This window comes from Miniopterus schreibersii (genome assembly GCF_964146895.1).
Source record: "Miniopterus schreibersii genome assembly, chromosome: 5".
In the NCBI taxonomy this organism is placed as follows: domain Eukaryota; kingdom Metazoa; phylum Chordata; class Mammalia; order Chiroptera; family Miniopteridae; genus Miniopterus; species Miniopterus schreibersii.
The window spans coordinates 54,521,642-54,540,614 of record NC_138106.1 but is presented as its reverse complement, the minus strand read 5'-3'; the positions used below and the strand labels follow the sequence as shown (position 1 = coordinate 54,540,614).

The 18,973-nt window shown below is 42.1% G+C and overlaps 1 protein-coding gene across 4 annotated transcripts in view; it reads right to left on the bottom strand.

Annotated features, from left to right (window-relative positions):
• Positions 1-3,751: 3,751 nt before the first annotated feature.
• Positions 3,752-18,973, bottom strand: part of DRD3 (dopamine receptor D3) — a 42,756-nt gene continuing 27,534 nt past the window's right edge. For 2 of the 4 annotated variants that reach the window (XM_081137951.1, XM_081137952.1), the window contains 5 exons: positions 18,659-18,801; positions 11,429-11,625; positions 10,271-10,348; positions 6,764-7,046; positions 3,752-5,618 (listed from right to left, as the gene is read on the bottom strand). In XM_081137951.1, coding sequence (XP_080994077.1) covers positions 5,422-5,618; positions 6,764-7,046; positions 10,271-10,348; positions 11,429-11,625; positions 18,659-18,801 — 898 coding nt within the window. In that variant the 3' untranslated portion in view covers positions 3,752-5,421. Of the gene's footprint in view, positions 5,619-6,763; positions 7,110-10,270; positions 10,349-11,428; positions 11,626-18,658; positions 18,802-18,973 lie in introns of all 4 variants that reach the window. The other 2 variants (XM_081137949.1, XM_081137950.1) reach the window with 2 other exon arrangements.

Genomic DNA, 18,973 nt, shown 5'->3' with positions numbered 1-18,973 from the left:
AGTCTGTTTCTAAATGATGTCTTTTGAATTGCAAAGTTTTGAGTTTTCAGAAGGTTCAATTTACCATTTTTTTCTTTTTTATGGTACTTTTCGTGTCATAGCTAAGAAATCTTTGACTATTCCAAGGTTGAAAAGGTTTTCACCTATGTTTTCTTCTAAAGGTTTTCTTGTTTAGTGCTTATATTTAATTATATGATTCATTTTGAGTTAATTTTGGGATATGGTGTGAGATATGGGCCTAAATTCATGCTTTTGCATATAACTATCCAATTTTCCTAGCCCCATTTGTTTAAAAGGCTCTCCTTTCCCCAACAGATTGCCTTTGTTAAAAATCAATTGACAATGAATATAAGAATTTGCTTTTAGACTTTTAATTTCATTTTATTGATCTATAGATCTGTATTTATACCATACACTCCATGGTGTGCCACTCAGATCCCCCTTTCAGGATTGAGGAATTTGCTCCCAGTTGTTTAGGAATGTTGACAGCTAAAAGCTTTTCAACTGAAGAGAGCCTCCTTGCCTATGTCACACCTCCTTCCCAGAGGTATCCCACACCCAGTTACCGGCTAGGGTCATAAAGGCCCTGCCCCCTCCAGAACTCCAGTTGGATGGCTGAGTTTTTTGTGTGACTGCATCACAGTTCAACGCCTCCCTCTGCTGAATCCCACTTCCTTCTCGTATAGGTGTTGATCGCTGAGGCCTATTCCATTAAGCTTGTCCATTAGGCATTTGAATCTCCTTAGAGTTTCAGTATAAGCCCCTAGAGTCTATGCAATTTGTGTTGGGTCATTGAACACCAAATATTCCAATCATGTGGAAAAATGAGTCCATGGCACTCTGAACTGGTTAAACAACATTTAAATGACTGTATTCTCATATTTTTAAAAGAAACACTAACAATATGGCTACATCCAAAAGGAAGCAACCAGTGAGAGAAAGCGTTACTTTCGGTAGAGATATAGGGATTGAAACCTTAGAGAACTGTTTTAATTCCACGAAGGCTGTCATTGGGAAGATGAAATAGAGGTTTCTGTGCTGAAGGAGAGAAAAGGGACCAAATGGTGAATTTTATGAGAAGGTGGATTTTGGCTTAAAGGAGGGAGGGATTCTTTTAAGGATAACCCGCCACATGTCTTGGGAAGAAGTGAGCCAGCTCCTTAATACAGCTGGTGACCATGGTCAGAGAGGTTAGAGAGAATTTCTACTAAGGGACTGGGCTCAAGTTCCTTTCAGCTCTCAAATCCCGTGATTATAAGTCGTGATAAATTGCAAGCTTTTTAAAGGTCTTTAATATGGAATCTGCTCAAAGCATAATGAACGACAATTTTACCTGTTTTTCTCAAAGGGGAAAACACTGTCTCCCTCCTTAGTCGGCCCAGAGTGGTGCTACATGGGGTAGGAGAACTACATGGTATTCCCTCTTAGCTTTCCTCAGCCCCAGTGAGTTTGCAGTTGAATTCCACCCCCATCCCCTTTTAAGACACAGAGAAGCAACTAAGATTGCCTTTACAGTTTTTACTTTTATAAGCATGTTTGTAGGTTTTTAGGACTCAAAAAAATGATTTATATCCTTCTAGAATTATTTTTAGCTTGCCTTATCACAGTGTAGGAATCCAGACATCACTCATAAGAAAGCTGAGCTCCAGGAAGTTTACAGGCTGCCAAGGCTGAAATCTGACCTCTGATATTCCCAATGACGTAGCTTTTATACATTTCCCTAACCCGTCAAGTTCCAAGGCCTCTTCTTTTGGACCACTCTCACCGCATTTTATGAATTGACTTGTGTGTCCCAAAAATATGCGTTCAATTGTCCTAACCCCTGGAACCTGGGATGTGACCTTATTTTGAAATAATGTCTTTGCAGATGTAATCAAGTTAAGATGAACTCATGCTGGATTAGGGTGGCACTTAATGCAATGATTTAGAAGAAGATGGAAATTTGGATACAGACACACGGCGAGCACACCATGTGATGATGGAGGCAGAGCTTGGACTTATGCTGCCCCAGGAGAAGGAGCACCAAGGGTTGCCGACAACCACCAGAGGCTAGGAAGAGTCAAAGAAGGACCTTCGCCTACAGTCTTCAGAGAAAGCATGGCCAGGCCAATGCCTTGATTTTGCACTTCTAGTTTCCAGAACCGGGAGAGAATAAGTTTCTGTTGTTCTAAGCCACTCAATTTGTGGCAGTTTATGACAGCAGACCTGGGAAACACACACACTATATCCAATGGACTTTTCTCAGGCAGGAAGAGATGGAATAAGAGGAAAGGGTGTTAGGCTTAGACATGGTGAGAAACGAAGATGGAGGTCTTCAGGAATAGATATGTTCCGCTCCTCATTTCCTGGCCAGGAGAGGAACAGAGGCCCCAAAGTTGCTTTTAGAATCAGGTATCAGCCATCAGCCTGGTGTTAGATCAGTGGGCACTATGTGAACAGAGAAAGGGTGCCCTGTTGGGACTATCCATTTGCCTAACGATCTGACTTACACATTCAGGCAAGTACCTTATTCAAAAGATAAGAGAAAAATCAGATTTCATGTGGGAGGCTAAACAGACTGTACCTAATAACTTGAGACAATTAGAGAATCAGCAAAGAGAAAGAAAGGTGGGCTGTGAACCAGATAGGTAGGATAGAAACAGCTGCTTAGGGAGAAAATAATAATAATAATAATATCAATTATAATAATAATCTCTTATACATGTTAGAGTTTTATGGTTGACAAAATGTCTAGTACATGATGTTACCTAAATTTTAAATGGTTTAGTGAGGAGGGCTAGGTAGGCCTTTAGGTCTCCCATTTTACTAATAAGAAAGTTGAAGTTCATTGAGGTTAAAACACTCCCTCAAGGTCACTTGCTGGTGTTAGCAGCCATTGAATTATTTCTGTCCATTGTATTTCCTATAAGGTGGTTCAGCTCAGCTCCCTCCTGGTGACACATCCATCCTCAGAGACCTACAGTCTCCTCTCCTCCAAGAACCCAGCAGACTTTGCACAGAGCAGGGACTTGATGTGCAATGATGGAGACTGGGTGATTAACTGAAGTGAGGGTGGGTGGAGCAAGAGGTCCCAGGTCTTGGGCTTGGTTCAGTCTCGCAGGTGCCGCTTCTGCCAGTGTGTGATACAGAGCTGAGCTGACATGGGCATCACCCTCAACTGAGTCTCTGTGTCAGGAGGTAGTCATGGAAACTCACTCCCTTCCTGATGAGAAGAGAATTAGGTAGACAGGAGGAATCAAGTTAATTGCCTGTCATCCCCTCTCTGCTCTTTGTGTGTTGATTTAAATTAAGCTTTTTCAGTTGCCTGATGTCAGCAGAGACTAAAGGACCAAAGGATAGGCCTGGGAGTCAGGACCTCGGGGAAAGAGCCAGTTCTGAACAAATCTCTTAAACTTTTTGCCTCTCTGCTTAGTTCCGGTCCACACATTCAGGAAAACAAATCTCTTTGCCTGACCTCCCTCGATTTCAGACCCAAACTCTCAGAACTGCCTTAATTTTAACCCTCTGCCTCAGTTTTCTCATCTGCAAATGGAGTTTATCTTGCTAAGGTTATCATTAGGGTTGAATGACTTGATGCAAAAAGAGGAGAAAAAATATTTGCTATCATTCCTCACAAATGTTAATACTAATGCTGTTTATGTTTCTATCCTAGAACTCTGATTTTGACATGGAATTCAGTGATCTTTTACCCCATTGTCCAACCTGCTTGCTGTTGATTTCACATGGAAAAACTTAGGAATCATATACTTTTACTTCTTCAGATATTTAATTGTCTCAGTGCCCAGTTTTGCTTGCACCATAAACCAGCTGAGTTAAATGGCACAAGGTACAAGACCTAGTGGACAGTCAGAATTTCTTACCAAGTTACAATATAAACATTGTTAAAGATAATAACATTTAAAAAATGCTGGCATTAAAAGCATTTAGGAGAAACAGGTAACTGACTTACTAGGGGTAAATATTATGAATTGTACACCTAGGGGCTAGAGGAATGGGGAAAGGGAAGCCTTGGGTTCCTTGTGAATTTCTTGTGCACTTTAGAGTTTAACAGCATTGCAGCAGGTACGCCATGCCAATGCACTAACAGCTAACAGTAAGTTTATTAAGGTCCAGGATGATAACATTTCATAAATTATCCATAATTGTATGCCAATTCTATAATCAATAAGAAATAGCTTCTGAAGGTGAAAAGGTAAGTGATGAAAATATTCAAGTTCCTTCTAAGTGCAATTTTGAATGACATTTACATTATTTCGATATTCTTTTAATTTCAGTTGTTGGAACGGGGATGTTTAGGATCTGTGCCAGGACTTTACAAAGACTGTTCATGTGATGGCTTTGGAAAGCTACCTTGCCTGGGCTCTCAGTTCTGAGGTCCTCTGGCAATCCAGGTGAGACCCTACCACCCTTAGACAAGTAAATGGGCAAATATAGGAGAAGGTGGTGGGCTTCTTGAGGGCAGGATCTGTCTTATTCAAAATCATATATCCAGAACCTGGGAGGTGACAGGAACTTTGCAGACACTAAATACGTAATGAGTCTTATGGTCTGAAAGTACTGGGTCTCTGTCAAACAGGAGAGGGAGATGTCTGGGAGGAAAACCTTATAGCATGATGAAAAGCATATCTAAGGCGTGTTCTGAACCACAAGATTCAAGAGTGATACTACAGTGGGAATTGTCATTCTTTTTTCACTTAACACCCCCATCTTGAATTACTCTGGAGTTGAGACAGGAATCAAAGGACCTTCTTAGCTAGAGCTAAAACACAGGGGTAGAGAGGTTTGAAAAGAAGCCTAGGTCCCAATGTGGGACAATGTCTCTCCTTCAGGGTGAGTGATGTCCCTCACCAAATGTAGCCAATCAGATTCTATGAAGAGGTAGCAGCATTGGCCTTGCCATTATATTTCAGGATACAATGAATGAAAGAAATAACCAAAAAGGAGTGGGCCCACATCAGTACAAGTTTAGCCTGACAGTTAATTAGAGGTTTGAAGGAAGAGAGGCTGTCTGTTCTGCAAGATGGCTCACTGGCTGAGATTTCAAGGACTCCTGGCAAGTTGAGAATTATGAGATCTGTTCATTTCCCCCTCACTGTAATGAATCATGCTTCTGATGATAGATTTTGTGTATGTGTAGAGTCATGTTTTATCAGCTTCTTTCTGAATTATTGCTTATCACACAGGGGCCCTCCAACCATTTGGAGATTGCCAAGATGAAGTCAGATTTTAGCTGGGGAGGAGGAACATTCTGTTTTGGAGGCAGCAGTTGGTTACACCTGCCACTCAGAGGCACCCTGGCTCCAGCAATCTTCTCCCCGCCACATGCCAGAGGTCATGGCACAGTCTTTATGAGCAGGTGCTGGCCAGTGGCCCAACGGCATGGCAGGTAAGGTGGACACATGAAGTCTTCTCTTCTCTCCTTCAACAAGACAGGATCTTGAGGAAGGCTTTGCGGAACTCGACGTTGAAGGTGGTGTAGATCACAGGGTTGAGGGCGCTGTTCACGTAGCCCAGCCACGTTGTGGCTCTGTAAAGCGCTGGAGACACGTGGCATGCTGGGCAGTGGGTATTGAGAACGTGGGTCAGAAAGAAGGGCAACCAGCAGACAATGAAGGTCCCTAGGTAACAAAGGAAGAGAAACCTGAGTAACAAGTTTGCTTACTCTTTTTGTTATAACATGAAAGTGATCCATGCTTGTTTTCTTTATGCCAGATACTAGGCCCAAATTTTACATACCCATTCAATTTTTAAGCCAACCCTGTGAAGTAGGTGTGATTAGCCACTTATTAGTATTATTTTTTTTGACGAGGAAACATCAAAATGTCTTTTGATTCATTTTAGGCCTTTGTTCCTAAATCAATTTTCTAGTTTGATCTTGAGGTAGTTCTTTATGCTAGTTGTTTTCTACTTCTCAATTTAAAACAAATATTTATGTAATGTTTAGCCATCAAGACATGATCCTAGGCACTGATAGGAAAGAAAACCCTAAAGATACAATTGATGTAATTCCTGCTGTTGAGAAGATTACATCTAGGGGTTCTCATAAAGCCCCTGAGAAGGTGAGGTTTGTCAGTGACAATGAAGAAGATGAATTACCTTCACTAACTCTGTATGGTACCTGTGACTTATTAATTTTTTAATTTAAATAAATTAATATTTGTTAAAGAAGTTATATTTTTTTACTATTAAAAACTAGCTCTGATTTTATACATTATGGAAAATTTGATAAATACAAAAAAATAGAAAAAAGAAAATAACCACCCACCACTCAAAGCCAATCATTTTTGACATTTTGGTGAATTAATTCTCAGGATTTTTTTTTTGGTATTTAAAATAATCTAGATGTTATCATACCACATGACTGTAGTTTTTTGCATCCTTATTTTTTTTACTTAATATTTTAGAGTAAGCATTTATTAAATATCGGGTATGTGCCACACACTTTTACTTAATCATAATCTTATTTATTATTTGATTTATCCATTATTATAAATAAGTCCAGGTGATAGACAACAAACACAGTGGATAAACACAGCTCAACTAGGTGACGTGCTGAGTTTCATATTTCATAAATTTCAGTCTAGGTCCTGCGATTTCCACCAGTTAACATTTACACACAAACCCTTTCGAGTTGTATGATAAACACTTATAAATATTACAGTCATTGGATTTCCAGTTTCTTTCAAATGTGGTTACCTGAACCCTCTGCCAGCTGCCCTGAACTCAACCTAACCCGGCCCAGCTCAACCTGATTCCGACTCACCCAGCACAATGGCCAGCATCTGGGTCGCCTTCTTCTCCCGAAGTGGCACTCCCCGAGGTTGCAAGGGCCCCAGCCTCAGGGATGTCGACAACCTGCCATTGCTGAGTTTTCGAACCTCTAGGCTGAGCTTGGGTGCCATGGTGGGGCTGAGGGAATTCTGAGTGCTCCTCTCCTTTTTCAACTCTTCTTCCCCTTCTTGGAAGCCTGATGGCCCGAAGGCAGTATCCTGGCAGATGCTATAGTAACGCCTCAGCCCCATGTGTGCCCGGCCGGGGGAGAGGGGCTGCGGGTGTGACAAGAAAGAGTCCTGACATTTCTGGGAATATTGTTTATTTTCTGAATGCTCCTGAAAAGAAAAGAGAAAGCAGCCAAGGAAGGGGAATCCATCATTGTGTAAAACCTGCAGAGGGCGCATCTGAGAGTGGTGGGACCATGGAAAGTTAAGGTGAGTGAAATCTGCTTCTGACTTTACACTAAAAAAAGTACCTGCCACATATATAACATTTGAGAATCACAATAATCCCTGGAGGAGGATAGCACCGGAGTATATCCTGGCCTTTCTCAGTTAGATATTGGATAGTCAAAGGAACATGGTAAAATAACATCACTGGATGTAAAGCAACAAAATCTGGAATGTGGTAAACCTTTTAAGAAAAACTACTCAGTTTCTTCAACAAATAAATTGCAATGACAGCAACAACAATAATACTTACCAGTTGCAAAATATGGATCTTATTTGAATTTTGATTCAAATAAACCAACTGTAAAAAATTTATGAGACAATTAAAATTTGCATGTTGAATATTTAATATTAGGGAAATAAGGACATTATTAATTTATTTTGTTTGATATGGTTTTGTGATTATGTCTTTTATAAAAGAGTTCATATTCTTTAGAGAGTATTACAGAAATACTTTTGGTTGAAACGCTATGATGTTTTGGATTTGCTTCATAACAATCCAGTGGGTGTATGTGAATGCAGGTGGGAGTGTAGATGAAATAAGATTGACCATGCCCGGCCTGCGTGACTCAGCGGTTAAACACAGATCTAGGATCCAGGAGATTGAGGTTTGAGTCCCGGTCAGGACACATGCCCGGGTTGTGGGCTCGACCCCCAGTCGGGGCGTGCAGGAAGCAGCCGATCAATGACTCTCTCAACATTGATGTTTCTATCTCTCTCTCTCTCTCTCTCCCTCCCTTTCCTTTCTCTGAAATCAATAAAGACATAAATATATATATATATTAAAAAGGTTGGCCATGAGTTCATAATTATTGAAGCTGGCTGATGGCTAATGAAGGATTTACTACGTTTGTCTTTCTACTTTTTTATTTTTGAAATTTTCCACAATGAAAAGTTAAAAAAATAAAGGAAAACCCAGGATTTTTTTTCTCAGCTTTTCTACTTAGTAGCTGTATCTTTGGACAAGTTAATTAAATGTCTCTAAGCCTCATTTGTAAAACAGAAAAGAAATTGGGAAAAATGGCTTTGGGATGCGTAAACTCAGAGTAGAAAACTGAAGATATATGGATGTCTTGGTATTTGGAGAGAAAGTGTGTGTGCTCAGCATCTGAGCTTTCCATGTTTGAAGAAATAGACACTGTTAATCTTGAGGAGCAGGCAGAACCCCTCAACTCCCATAACTGAAGACGTAACAGTCAGATATTCACTCTCCCCCGCCTCCTCACCTGGCAGCTAGAACTCTGGAACATGAACCAAGCCAGCCAACTGGAGATTCCCACCTAAGGACCTTGAACTAGAGCTCTTAAAGCAGGGAGACTTCAGAATTCATTTAGCAGCGGTGGCATCAATGCCCAGTGTCCTAGGTCTTCTACCCAGATTCTTCCTTAGACAAGAACAGCATCTTCTAAAGCTGTTCTTCTGCCTTCTCATTGAGTCTGAGCTACTGGATATCCTTCCAGTAAATTCCTTTTTCTAGATAAGTTAGTGTCAGCAACCAAGAATCTTCATTATCTCTCCTTAGTTTAAGGAATCACAGTCCTCCAGACATACAGTGCTGGTACACTGTACACACTCAGAAGCGTTGTTGAATGAGTCAATGCGAGGGACCTTCAAGATGGTACACCATTTTTAAATTGTGCTTCACAGAGGTATCCATAGGATTCTAGTATAACACATTTTTAAAAATTTTGGATTTCATTTTGATGGGGTTTTCTACTAATTAAATAAGCATATTGTATTTTATCTGAATGAGGATGATTTTGTTTATGATTGTGCTGGCAACTAGTGATCTTCTAAAAGGGACAATATTTAACTTCTAAAACATTATTTCTGAATCTAGGGGGCTGGGAACAAATTCTTGAAAATGCTTAGGAAATCTCAGATTTGAAAACACTGACCTAGGGTACCTTGTCTCCATTTTACAGATGTGGAAAGTTAGTCCTATAGAAGGAAAGTGATTCTTTTAAGGTGATATATTGGTGAGTGCATTTTTCAGCTCTGCGAACCCTAATCACTACTACCTAGGCTGACACGAGGATTCCTTTGGGTCTGGCTGGCAGAGCTCTCTACTCCCAGATGGCAGGGCAGAACCTGTTTCTGCACATTCCTGGCAATGCCAGACTCTTGGTTTTCTGATATCTCTTTAGAAGTGCAGCAATCAAGTTACCTGAGCATATTGATGCCTCTCTTCTCATAACCTCAAAGGCATTTAATATTTGGGTGCGCAATTGTCTTCACCTCACATTTTACAGCCAAGCAACCAAGTGGATACTCTAATAACCACTTTTTCTCCTTTTGGCCTTGGAGTCTCCTCCAACCTTGGATCTGCTATAGGCAACTTAAACCTCTTATCTCTCTCTATAAAATACATATATAGGTATTTTTTATCATTTACAACAAGAGCCTCTATTCCACCAGGCTTGTGTAAAAAGTGGTTAATTAACTATACAAAGATTGAACAAGGCTCAGACCTTCCTCATGATGGGTTTTTGAAGCTTTATTCCTCATATTTAATTGGCTGTGGAGTTCAGGGAGAGGAATACTGGTCTTATCTTTAACACCTAAGGCTCCACTTGGCACTTGGCTGGCTTAGGGAGGCAGGGCTGGCTTGAATTGGAAGGACAAGGATCAGGGTGACCATGAAATTGTCTTGGTTTTCCCCATATTAAATGGCAAGTAGGGCACTTGAAGTCTCACATTAGCCCCTGCCTTCTCTGCCTTTCTTGGCTCTGCTCATGAATATGTCACGGATGCCCATTCCTTCTAATGCAGGTGGCTCTGCATGGCATCCTCACACCACATCCTAAAGATTTTGGCTCCAGTCATTGGGATCTCACCCAATAGTCACATGCTTTCTGAATGTCATTTGGTGATTCCTGTTCTGAAACTCAAATCAGGCAGGATCTCAGATCTGTTCTGTATCTTAGATACAAGAGTGGGACTGGGGCTAGATTCCATTTGGGATGAAAGTGGAATCAAGTCAGGCCAATGTCTTTGAAAAAAGGTCTTTTATTCTTTTCCTACAATTAAAGACATGGTTTGCTTACCATTTTCCCTGCGGCATCTGATGGAAATCTGGCCCTTAGTGAAAATTGCCGAATGGGGTGCAGCCGAAGACAGGAAGACTAGGGCGGGTTGAAGGAGAAATAGTTTTGGGTTAAGCTCTACACAGTTGAGCCATATACATGACAATTAAATACAATATGTTCGTATCTTCAAAGGCTAGTCCTGACCTCTTATTTCATGAGGACCAATATTCTTGTTCTACGCAAACCTTAAGACTTCAATGCTGAGAGTTTGACTCTCACTCAGATTGATCTAGACATCCAAATGCCTTCAAGCTCAAAATCAGTTCTTACTTTGTCTCTGAACCCCTTTCCTGAGCATATTGATCTCTCTCTTCTCATAGCCTCAAACACATTCAATATTTGGGTGCTCAGTTGTCTCCACCTCATATTTGGCAAACGTCCATTCAGTTTCGGACTGTTCATTAACTTCGGGTGGAAGTGTGCTTTATTTGCTCCATGAAGGCAGCGGCTGAATAATATTCCCACCATCCCTTCCCTAGAAGATTGCAAATGATTGGTATTTATCCATTTATGCTTCAAGTACATTGTGAGTAAACTACTGTGACACTGGACACTGGAATAAGCAGAATTTAAAGCCCTATAAACTGGAAGGTCAGTGCTGAGGCAACAACCTTTTCAGAGCCTAAAAAGACCCAAAAAATGCATCATCAGCATCCCATTCTACCAGCTCATCAATGCCTGGATACAGGGACAGATCTAGTAAGGAAAAGAGATGGATCCAATGATTCTTGGAATGAATGATCTGGCCAAAAAGTTAGTCTTGGGAAACCACCAGCAGTGCATGGTACAATTCTCATATTAAAACTTTAAACCCTCTGTGACATCTGAATTTCTGGCCATTTGGGGACAATGAAAGACTTTGAAGGGAAGCAGAACAAGCCCAGGAACCACCTATCATCTTGACAAGTAAGATGTGCCCTAGGAGAGACGATCAATGAACTTTTTGGATTGGACTTCCTACCTCTAAAGCAGAGCCAATACCAGCAGACTAGAAGGTGGGGGTTAGGTGTGTGTCTCCAACGTGACAGCTCAGGCAAAAACATGCACCGCTGGACACAAGGCTGGGAGGCCGCAGGGCGGGGTGCTGTCTTCCCTCCTCCCCTCCCGCATGCTTACTTGTTGGGGGAAGCTGGGCCTGACACTGATGCACTGACTGTTCTGTCGAGTGAGAATCCGTTTCCGTCTCCTCTGCCTCAGTACCACGTAGATCCTGGCATAGACAAGGACAGTCACTCCAAAGGGCAGGTAGAAGGACACCACTGAAGAGTAGATGACAAAATCAGGGTTGGAGATGGAGCAGACACTGGGGTCTCCTGTGAGGGAGAGAAAAGGAGATAGAGAAGTAGTTTGCCAAATGTGAGACCTCAGTGGGGAGCACAAAATATGGCCCGAAACCACACATGATGTCTCCACTGTCTAATCCACACAGAGCTTTGAGAAGCAAGGATTCCTGGTCCCACCTACGCCTTCATCGTGTCCCAGTTCACAGGCTGCCTCATCCATGGAGGCTTGTTTGAGTTTCTCATTCAGAAGCAGCCCTTTTCTTTTGCCTCTTTTTACAGTTAGCACACACATCCTGATGGTTCAGTTGTGAGGGTGGGGGAATGCGATCTGACACCTGCACTGTCAGCTCGCTGAGGGTAGGAGGTCTCATTCAGCTTTGTGATGCTCACAGTTCACTTAAACAGAGAATTGACCAGCCCTGGCTGGCATGGCTCAGTAGTTAGAGCATCGGCCTGCGCAGCAAAGGGCTTGGGTTTCGATTCCTGGTCAAGGGCAAGTACCTGGGTTGTAGGTTCACTCTCCTCCCTGCCACCCCCCGTTGGGGCACATGCAGGAGGCAACTGTCAATGTGTCTCTCTCACATCAGTGTTTCTCAATCTCTCTCTCTCCCCCTCCCTCCTTCCCTTCCACACTTTCTGAAAAGCAATGGGGGGAAAAAAATCTTCAGGTAAGGATTAACAACAAAAAAGGAAAATTTCCTAATGATTACATGCCAGATACTGGGGCTGCAAAGAGGCATGACACCATGTCTGCCCTTGAAGGAGCTCACAGTCTAGACAGACAGATGACCGCTTCCACATGCTGAGCTAAGTGCCGCAGAGGAGTGCAGCCCTGGAGGCTGGGCGAGGGTCACTGAGTGCAGGCCGGAGGATTGCTGGGGGAGGCAGCCCTGCAATGGGGCCCGCTGAGCCGAGCCTGCGAGGGCTGCTGAGTGCGCTGGGTGGAGGACACCTTCTTTGCTGAGAACTCCAGGTCTCCATACTGAATCCGGGATATGGGCAGGCGGTGGCTGAATATGAGACAGGCATTTGATTTTTCAAGGAATTCCAGCAACAGTCGGGGGGAGATGGGAAGAGGGCCAGTAAGGATATTGTCATTGTGGACAACGTGCTCTATGTCCTGGAGTGCTCTTACCACTCCTTAGGAGGGCCTTGTTGCTGTGTCTTGTCACTAGCAGATGCTGAGTTTCCGCCAATGCCCAGGAGAGGGCCTGGTAACTTGTCCCTCTTGAAAGAGAAACGGGAAGCAAACTAATATCTTCTAGGGCATATGCCAAGGGCTTTATGTACATTATCCTACCTGACCGTTCTGGCAACATTATGTGACACATGTGCCATTGCTGACTCTATTCTCAGATGAGCAGACTAAGTAGGGCTCAGGGAAGTTTAGTAAGTGGCCCAACATCACACAGCCTGAAAGGGGTGGAGCCCGGATACATTCCTCCAGCCGCTCTGACCCCAAAACCAATGTTCTTGCTGTGATTTTAACACCCCACCTCCCTCGACCAGTGGGACGTGGCACATTTGTGCTTTGTTCAGCGCTGTCCGCAACAGCTGTTGGGACACCTGACCAATCTTCATAAAGAAGTGGGGGATTTTCCAACCCAAAATCTCGCCTCAGAAGATGTAGACTCAGGTGTGAGCCGGTGGGGAGAGGGCAGCGGCCACCAGGCCCCTCATTCTGCTTCTCGGTCTCTGAGGGAGAGGCCAGGCAGCCCGAGGACTGAGACCCGGGGTGCCGTTTATTGACTGTGTGATCTTGGGCAAATTACTTAACTAGGCCAAGCCTCAGTTTCATTATCTACGAAAAAGGGATAAAAATGTCATGTCGTGTCGTGTTGAGGAAATGAGAATAAATGGCAGCTGTTATTATTATCTATTCTTTACTATTATTATTTAACTTTTACCTCCTCTGAGCTTTTTGAACTGAAAAGGGATGTGTATATCATTTGGAATGGACATTTGGGGAGAGGCTTACAGGGAACAATATTTGTGGGAGAAGGAAGGGAGTAACAGCTAAGAATGAAAACAAAAGCGCTCAGCGCTCTGTGAGGACTTTAACGACAGCACTGCCACCAGAATCCTCATGAGCTACTCCAAGATTCTCTTGTTCTCTTGGGGAGGAGATAAAATTCAGGTCAAATTAACATCATCCTACCAAAGCCAGTGTCAGCATCCTTCAGGAAACAGCCCCGTAAAGCTTTGAGCAGTGGCCACAAATTGGCATTTTTCCGGTCCCTGAGGGGGACGGGGTTAGAGGTAGGAATAGGGTGGCAGTGGGTGGTCCTTCCGAATCTTTCAGTAGCCATGCTGGCGGTGGTTACCCCTCCCCTGGAATCAGCGCCCCTGTCATCAGCTTCTGACCGTGATTTAAGGGCCTTCTATGCTGTCTATTCTTCTCTACCCTTCTCTGGGTTCTGGGGGGCTGACCTCTAAATTCTACATATTAAATACTACTTTTAAAAAGCCAGGAGCAAAAGTGGGTATAGTATGTTTCTATTTGTGTAAAAATGGATATACACACACACAAACGTGTGTGCCTGCATGCATGCCCCAGTGTACGTACTTGTTTCAAGCATCATTTTTGAATATTAGTGTTTGCTTCTAGGGAGTGGGAAGGAGGAATTAGCAATCAGGGTAGAGGAGAGTGACATATAAGTATGTATATGTCTCCCATTACACCTCATGTTTTATCATGTGCAAATACTTATTTTTCCAGTAAAAATATTGAAAGCATATGTATGAGAAGCAGAGAGCGAAGAGAGACCACATGGTGATTTCAGGATCACTGATCAATGAAGGCCCTTCTATATAATCACTGAACCTACATTGTCATCCTGTCATTTCTCCCCTAAGAAATTGCTGCCTGTCCTTACACCACATTTTCCAGCCTCTCCCAGAATCCTGTGAGGACTGTCAGCCGGCAGAGTGACAGGAGGCAAGTGGCCAGTGAGTGGGGCCCTGCTCCTGTCCCCACTAGGTCTGACCGGGGTGTATGTCCTGTTTGCAGGGCAGAGTGAACCCCACCACACCAGCAATTCTGGAAGCTTCTTTCTACTGAGTCCCGAGGAGGTGAGAGCACTGAGACCCCCACAGGAGCCGAGGCTTCCCCAGGAGATAAGGTACCTTGTCTTAATTATTTAACTGAAATGGTGCTGTGCTGTCAGCCCAAAAGCTATTGAGACAATAGATGGATGATGAATAGATGAGCAAAGAAGACAAATGAGCATTTTACATAAACACATAAACAGTCACTGACTGAAAGATAATGGGGAAGGCCGGGGGGTTACTCATTCTCTGAGACTGAGATGTTTATCCCAACTAATCTCAACATTTGAGGAGGACTCGTCTACTTACTCGACACAATTTTATGGAGCACCTACTGTGTTCAAGGCACTGTGTGGGGTGATAAAGACACTCACTAGCTCTGCTAGGGAGCCTAAGAGGCTTTTGTGGGCTGGCCTGGCACCTTGATCCCACAGTGATGTGAACTGCAAGGCCAGAAGCGGGTTGACTTGAGAGAGAATGAATTTCAAGCTCATTGAAGAATTTGTCCTCAACTTGTTCAGCAATACAGGAGACCCTGATAAATTTGATTTTAGAATGAGCTTATTCTTTTAACTTTGTGCTTCTCAACCAAGATCCCCCCAGCTCCAAGGTTCAGAAGGCCAGTGAGGTGTTCTATTGATAAAATCAAATAAATAGCACTCCTCCATTTCTTTGTTTCGAAGGAAAGTTAACCAGCTGATAGGATTTTCTGAGCTTTAAGTTTTTCCTCCCTTGAAGATTTCTTACACCTTCGTCACCAGCTATTGCTTATTCACTCTAGAATTTTTAAATAATACAATAGCTATCTGATTTAGCAAAAATTGAAATACTTGTTATTTTTCTTATCTGTGAAATGAAAAGAACGGGCTGTTCATTCAGGGATCTTTAAGGTTTTCTCTAGCACCAACACTCCATGCTCCACTGCTGTTAGGGGCTGCTGATAGTGTGATATTTGGCCAGACTTCCGGGCTTCTGCTGGGAGCCGGGGCAACACTGGGCAGCCAGGCCTCACAGCCTTGAAACTCTCTGGGACCTAAGACCCTGCCTTAGGTGTGCACCCAGAAATGCATGTGACCTTTCCTCAGTCAATGAGAGCAACTCCAAAGTTGAAGCTGAGGTTCAACTTTTCACAACCTCATGTTCCCTGACAATTCACAATCCCAGTGGCAATCCATTTCATAAAAAAAATCCCACTCTGTCAGAATGTTCTTTTGTTTTGCACTTCTTAGTGAAAGTTTATTTACTTCCAATATCAGATGCTATTGGCGGTATCCTGCCCCCTTCTCCTTTGCTTTTCACAGAAAAACATGGCTGAGAGAAGTCATTTATATTGTGCTTTTGAATGGACTTGGGAACTTCTGTACAGATGGAAGAGATGCTGGAGGAACCCACATCTATCAAGATAATGATACTGTGAAGGTCAGACTGAGGCAGAGAAGGACACTGGGTCTGTCTGTCTTGAGTTCTGCTCACTAATCCCTGAACTGAGTTCTCAGACGAGACAACTGGTCTCCTCTATGACCAGCAGAACTACAACTGTTTAGATTTTCCTTGGAGCAGGTGCGTAGTTATATTTTAAGGCACAGAAACCTTTCCTAAAACATAACAACAACAATAACAACACCACTACCACCATTGGCTAATGTCTACTATGCTCTTCTATTGGACCTGACACTTTGACACAATATATGAACAGTGGAAGGCTTTCCAACAGTCTTACTGGTAAACTTAAAGGAGAGAGAGAGAGAGAAATTTCTAGAGAAGTGAGAGTGTACACACTAAGTCATAGGCCTTCTTTGCCGTCTCAATTCTATATTTGAAAACCCTTGTGGAAAGGTTTTTCTGAGTTTTGTTTCTGGAACAACAATGATCTCACTGGCGGCAACAGCCCTGCAATGAGCTCATCATTCTTCTTCACTTTAGATGTCGACATTAACTGGGACCTCTAATGTCAGATTTTGAGACAGTTTGAATTCTTAGCAGAGTGTGTGTGTCTGTGTGTGAGATTAAGACCCCTCTGCCAGCCTCCAAGACTATGAAAGAGGGCCCACCTAGTCCTGCAAACGTTGGTGGGGACTTGCTGCTGGCAGCGGTTTAAACAATGCCTCTGTCCAGCAGAGGTAGTGAGTGCCCCATACTATAAATACTAACTTAGAATGCATTTTGGTATAGAAACAAGGATATAGGAGGTGGCTTAGTTATCAGACGTACCCCAAAAGCATACTTAGCACTCATCAAAACTGGTACTTTAGTGCCAGGAAGTCTCTATCATCGTGTTGGGGAATGTTACTTTGGGGGGGGGGGATTGTACATACATACATGTGTGTATAAAGTGTCACTTAGTGAAAATAACAAAGTAACTCATGGTAAAGAGTAATGCAAAGATGATAATAACATCCTACTTTAGGAATACCCTGAGTTAACCACCAAGTCATTTGTTGGATAACTTGGCTACTTAACCTTGAACGTGGCAGAGAAACAAGCCTGGCCTTGAACAGTTGGCAGGTACTGGCACGTCTAAGTATGTTATCCCAATTTAATTCTCATTTAATTGTAAAAAAGTCTATGATGGAAGTAAAGTGGAATTATATCATATGTAGGGTTAAATTCTAAAGTCAATGAATGAGTAAAGTAAAAATTACAGAGTTGAAATTTGCTTTGAAAAATCCCCTGAATCACATATAAAGATATACATATTTGATTACAGCTCTGAAGAGTAATAGATGAATGATACATACAGCAATGTGTCTAACATTATAAAGAGTTCAAACGCAACATGTAATTTTAGAAGTGAAGTTCCCGGGCTTATTTGCAGGGAGTCATATATAAAAACAAATATTGAAAACTTCCTAACTGAATATATAGACTGAATCTACATATTTGAATTTACTCAAGTTTATGCTCCACTATATTATTATCCCCAATTTATCAATAAGAAAACTTAACTTAGAGAAGTTAAGTAACTTATTCCAGGAGACACAGCTGGTAAGCAGTAGAATTGGAGTTTGAATCTAGGTTGTTCTGACAGCCTCTGTCTATCTTCCTAAATGTGTTTTGACTTTTAAATCATCCAACAAATGACTCTTTGAAGACCATAATTTAGAATTTGTCTGTATTTATATGTAATGTAACATAAACACACAGCTAGCTATGTGACTGTAAATATATACTAGAAATCCATGAACTTGGAACATAGTAGAAATTGAATGAACCAATTCAAATGGACAAAACAAGAGATCCAAATTAACACTAGAACAAGAATCCATTAGTTCTCTCTTAGCAAAGACTCAGTATTTATTGCCAATACCTATAACTTTCTACATGTGATAATAGTTTTCATTCAACACATGAAATTTCTGAGGCCCAAAGATGGACACAGAACAGACACAGAAGGCATTTATCCATATAAGGTGTACAATTGGATTGGTGTCTTACGTCTAAAATCCCAAGTATCTCAGATATACACATTGTTCATCCATCCAATAGAAGATGTACCATGTGCCAAACATCATGGCCAGAATTTTTGTATGTTGAAATATAAGAAACACAGCCACCAATAACTTAGAAATGTATACTAGTTCCCAAATGCTAGAAATGATTCTTCCTGAGCAAAAGTTAGAAATGTATATCCTACTTGAAGGCTTAACGATATGTTACTTTGCATTGTAAGTCAATTATGAATTGTAATCTTTTCATTAGCAAATCTCACCTAAATTATTAATATGGTTTAGTTTTTTTAACTGGAACATTTCTTCAAATGAATACAATGACAATTCTTTCAAAATAAGAATAAGCCAGATTTTTCATTAATTGGGGCAGAACTTTATCCCTGTGCCAATAATCAATGAAGTTTGCTTTATATTTTACTATAATCAACAAAGGAGGTCAAAGCGTTGCAGTCTATAGCATCTTCATTTGATTACAAACTACACTGACCAGGGGCTGAGCATCACTTGCAGCCTTTCACATGTGCTCTGAGTCACATGGGTTTGGGAAGTGGGCCCATTATTGTTACCTGTGGTGTTAAAGCCGAAGAGGAGAGGGCAAGACACAGCAAAGGCCAGTACCCAGACGGCTGTGATCATGAGGGCCACACGCCGACAGGAGCTCTGTCCCGTGCCGTGTTGGTAGTGAACTGGCATGACCACTGCAGTGTACCTGTAAAAGAAAGGAGAGAGAGGATAGCCATGGTCAGAAGGGATAGGAGAGACCAGTTGAAGGAGGTTCTAGGGAAATAATCAGGCTGATAAATGTGGCCAGAGAAAAATAATTTTGATGGAGAAAGAGAGAAAAGGTGAAAATAGTGGAAAGGTTGAGATAAGCTAGATGA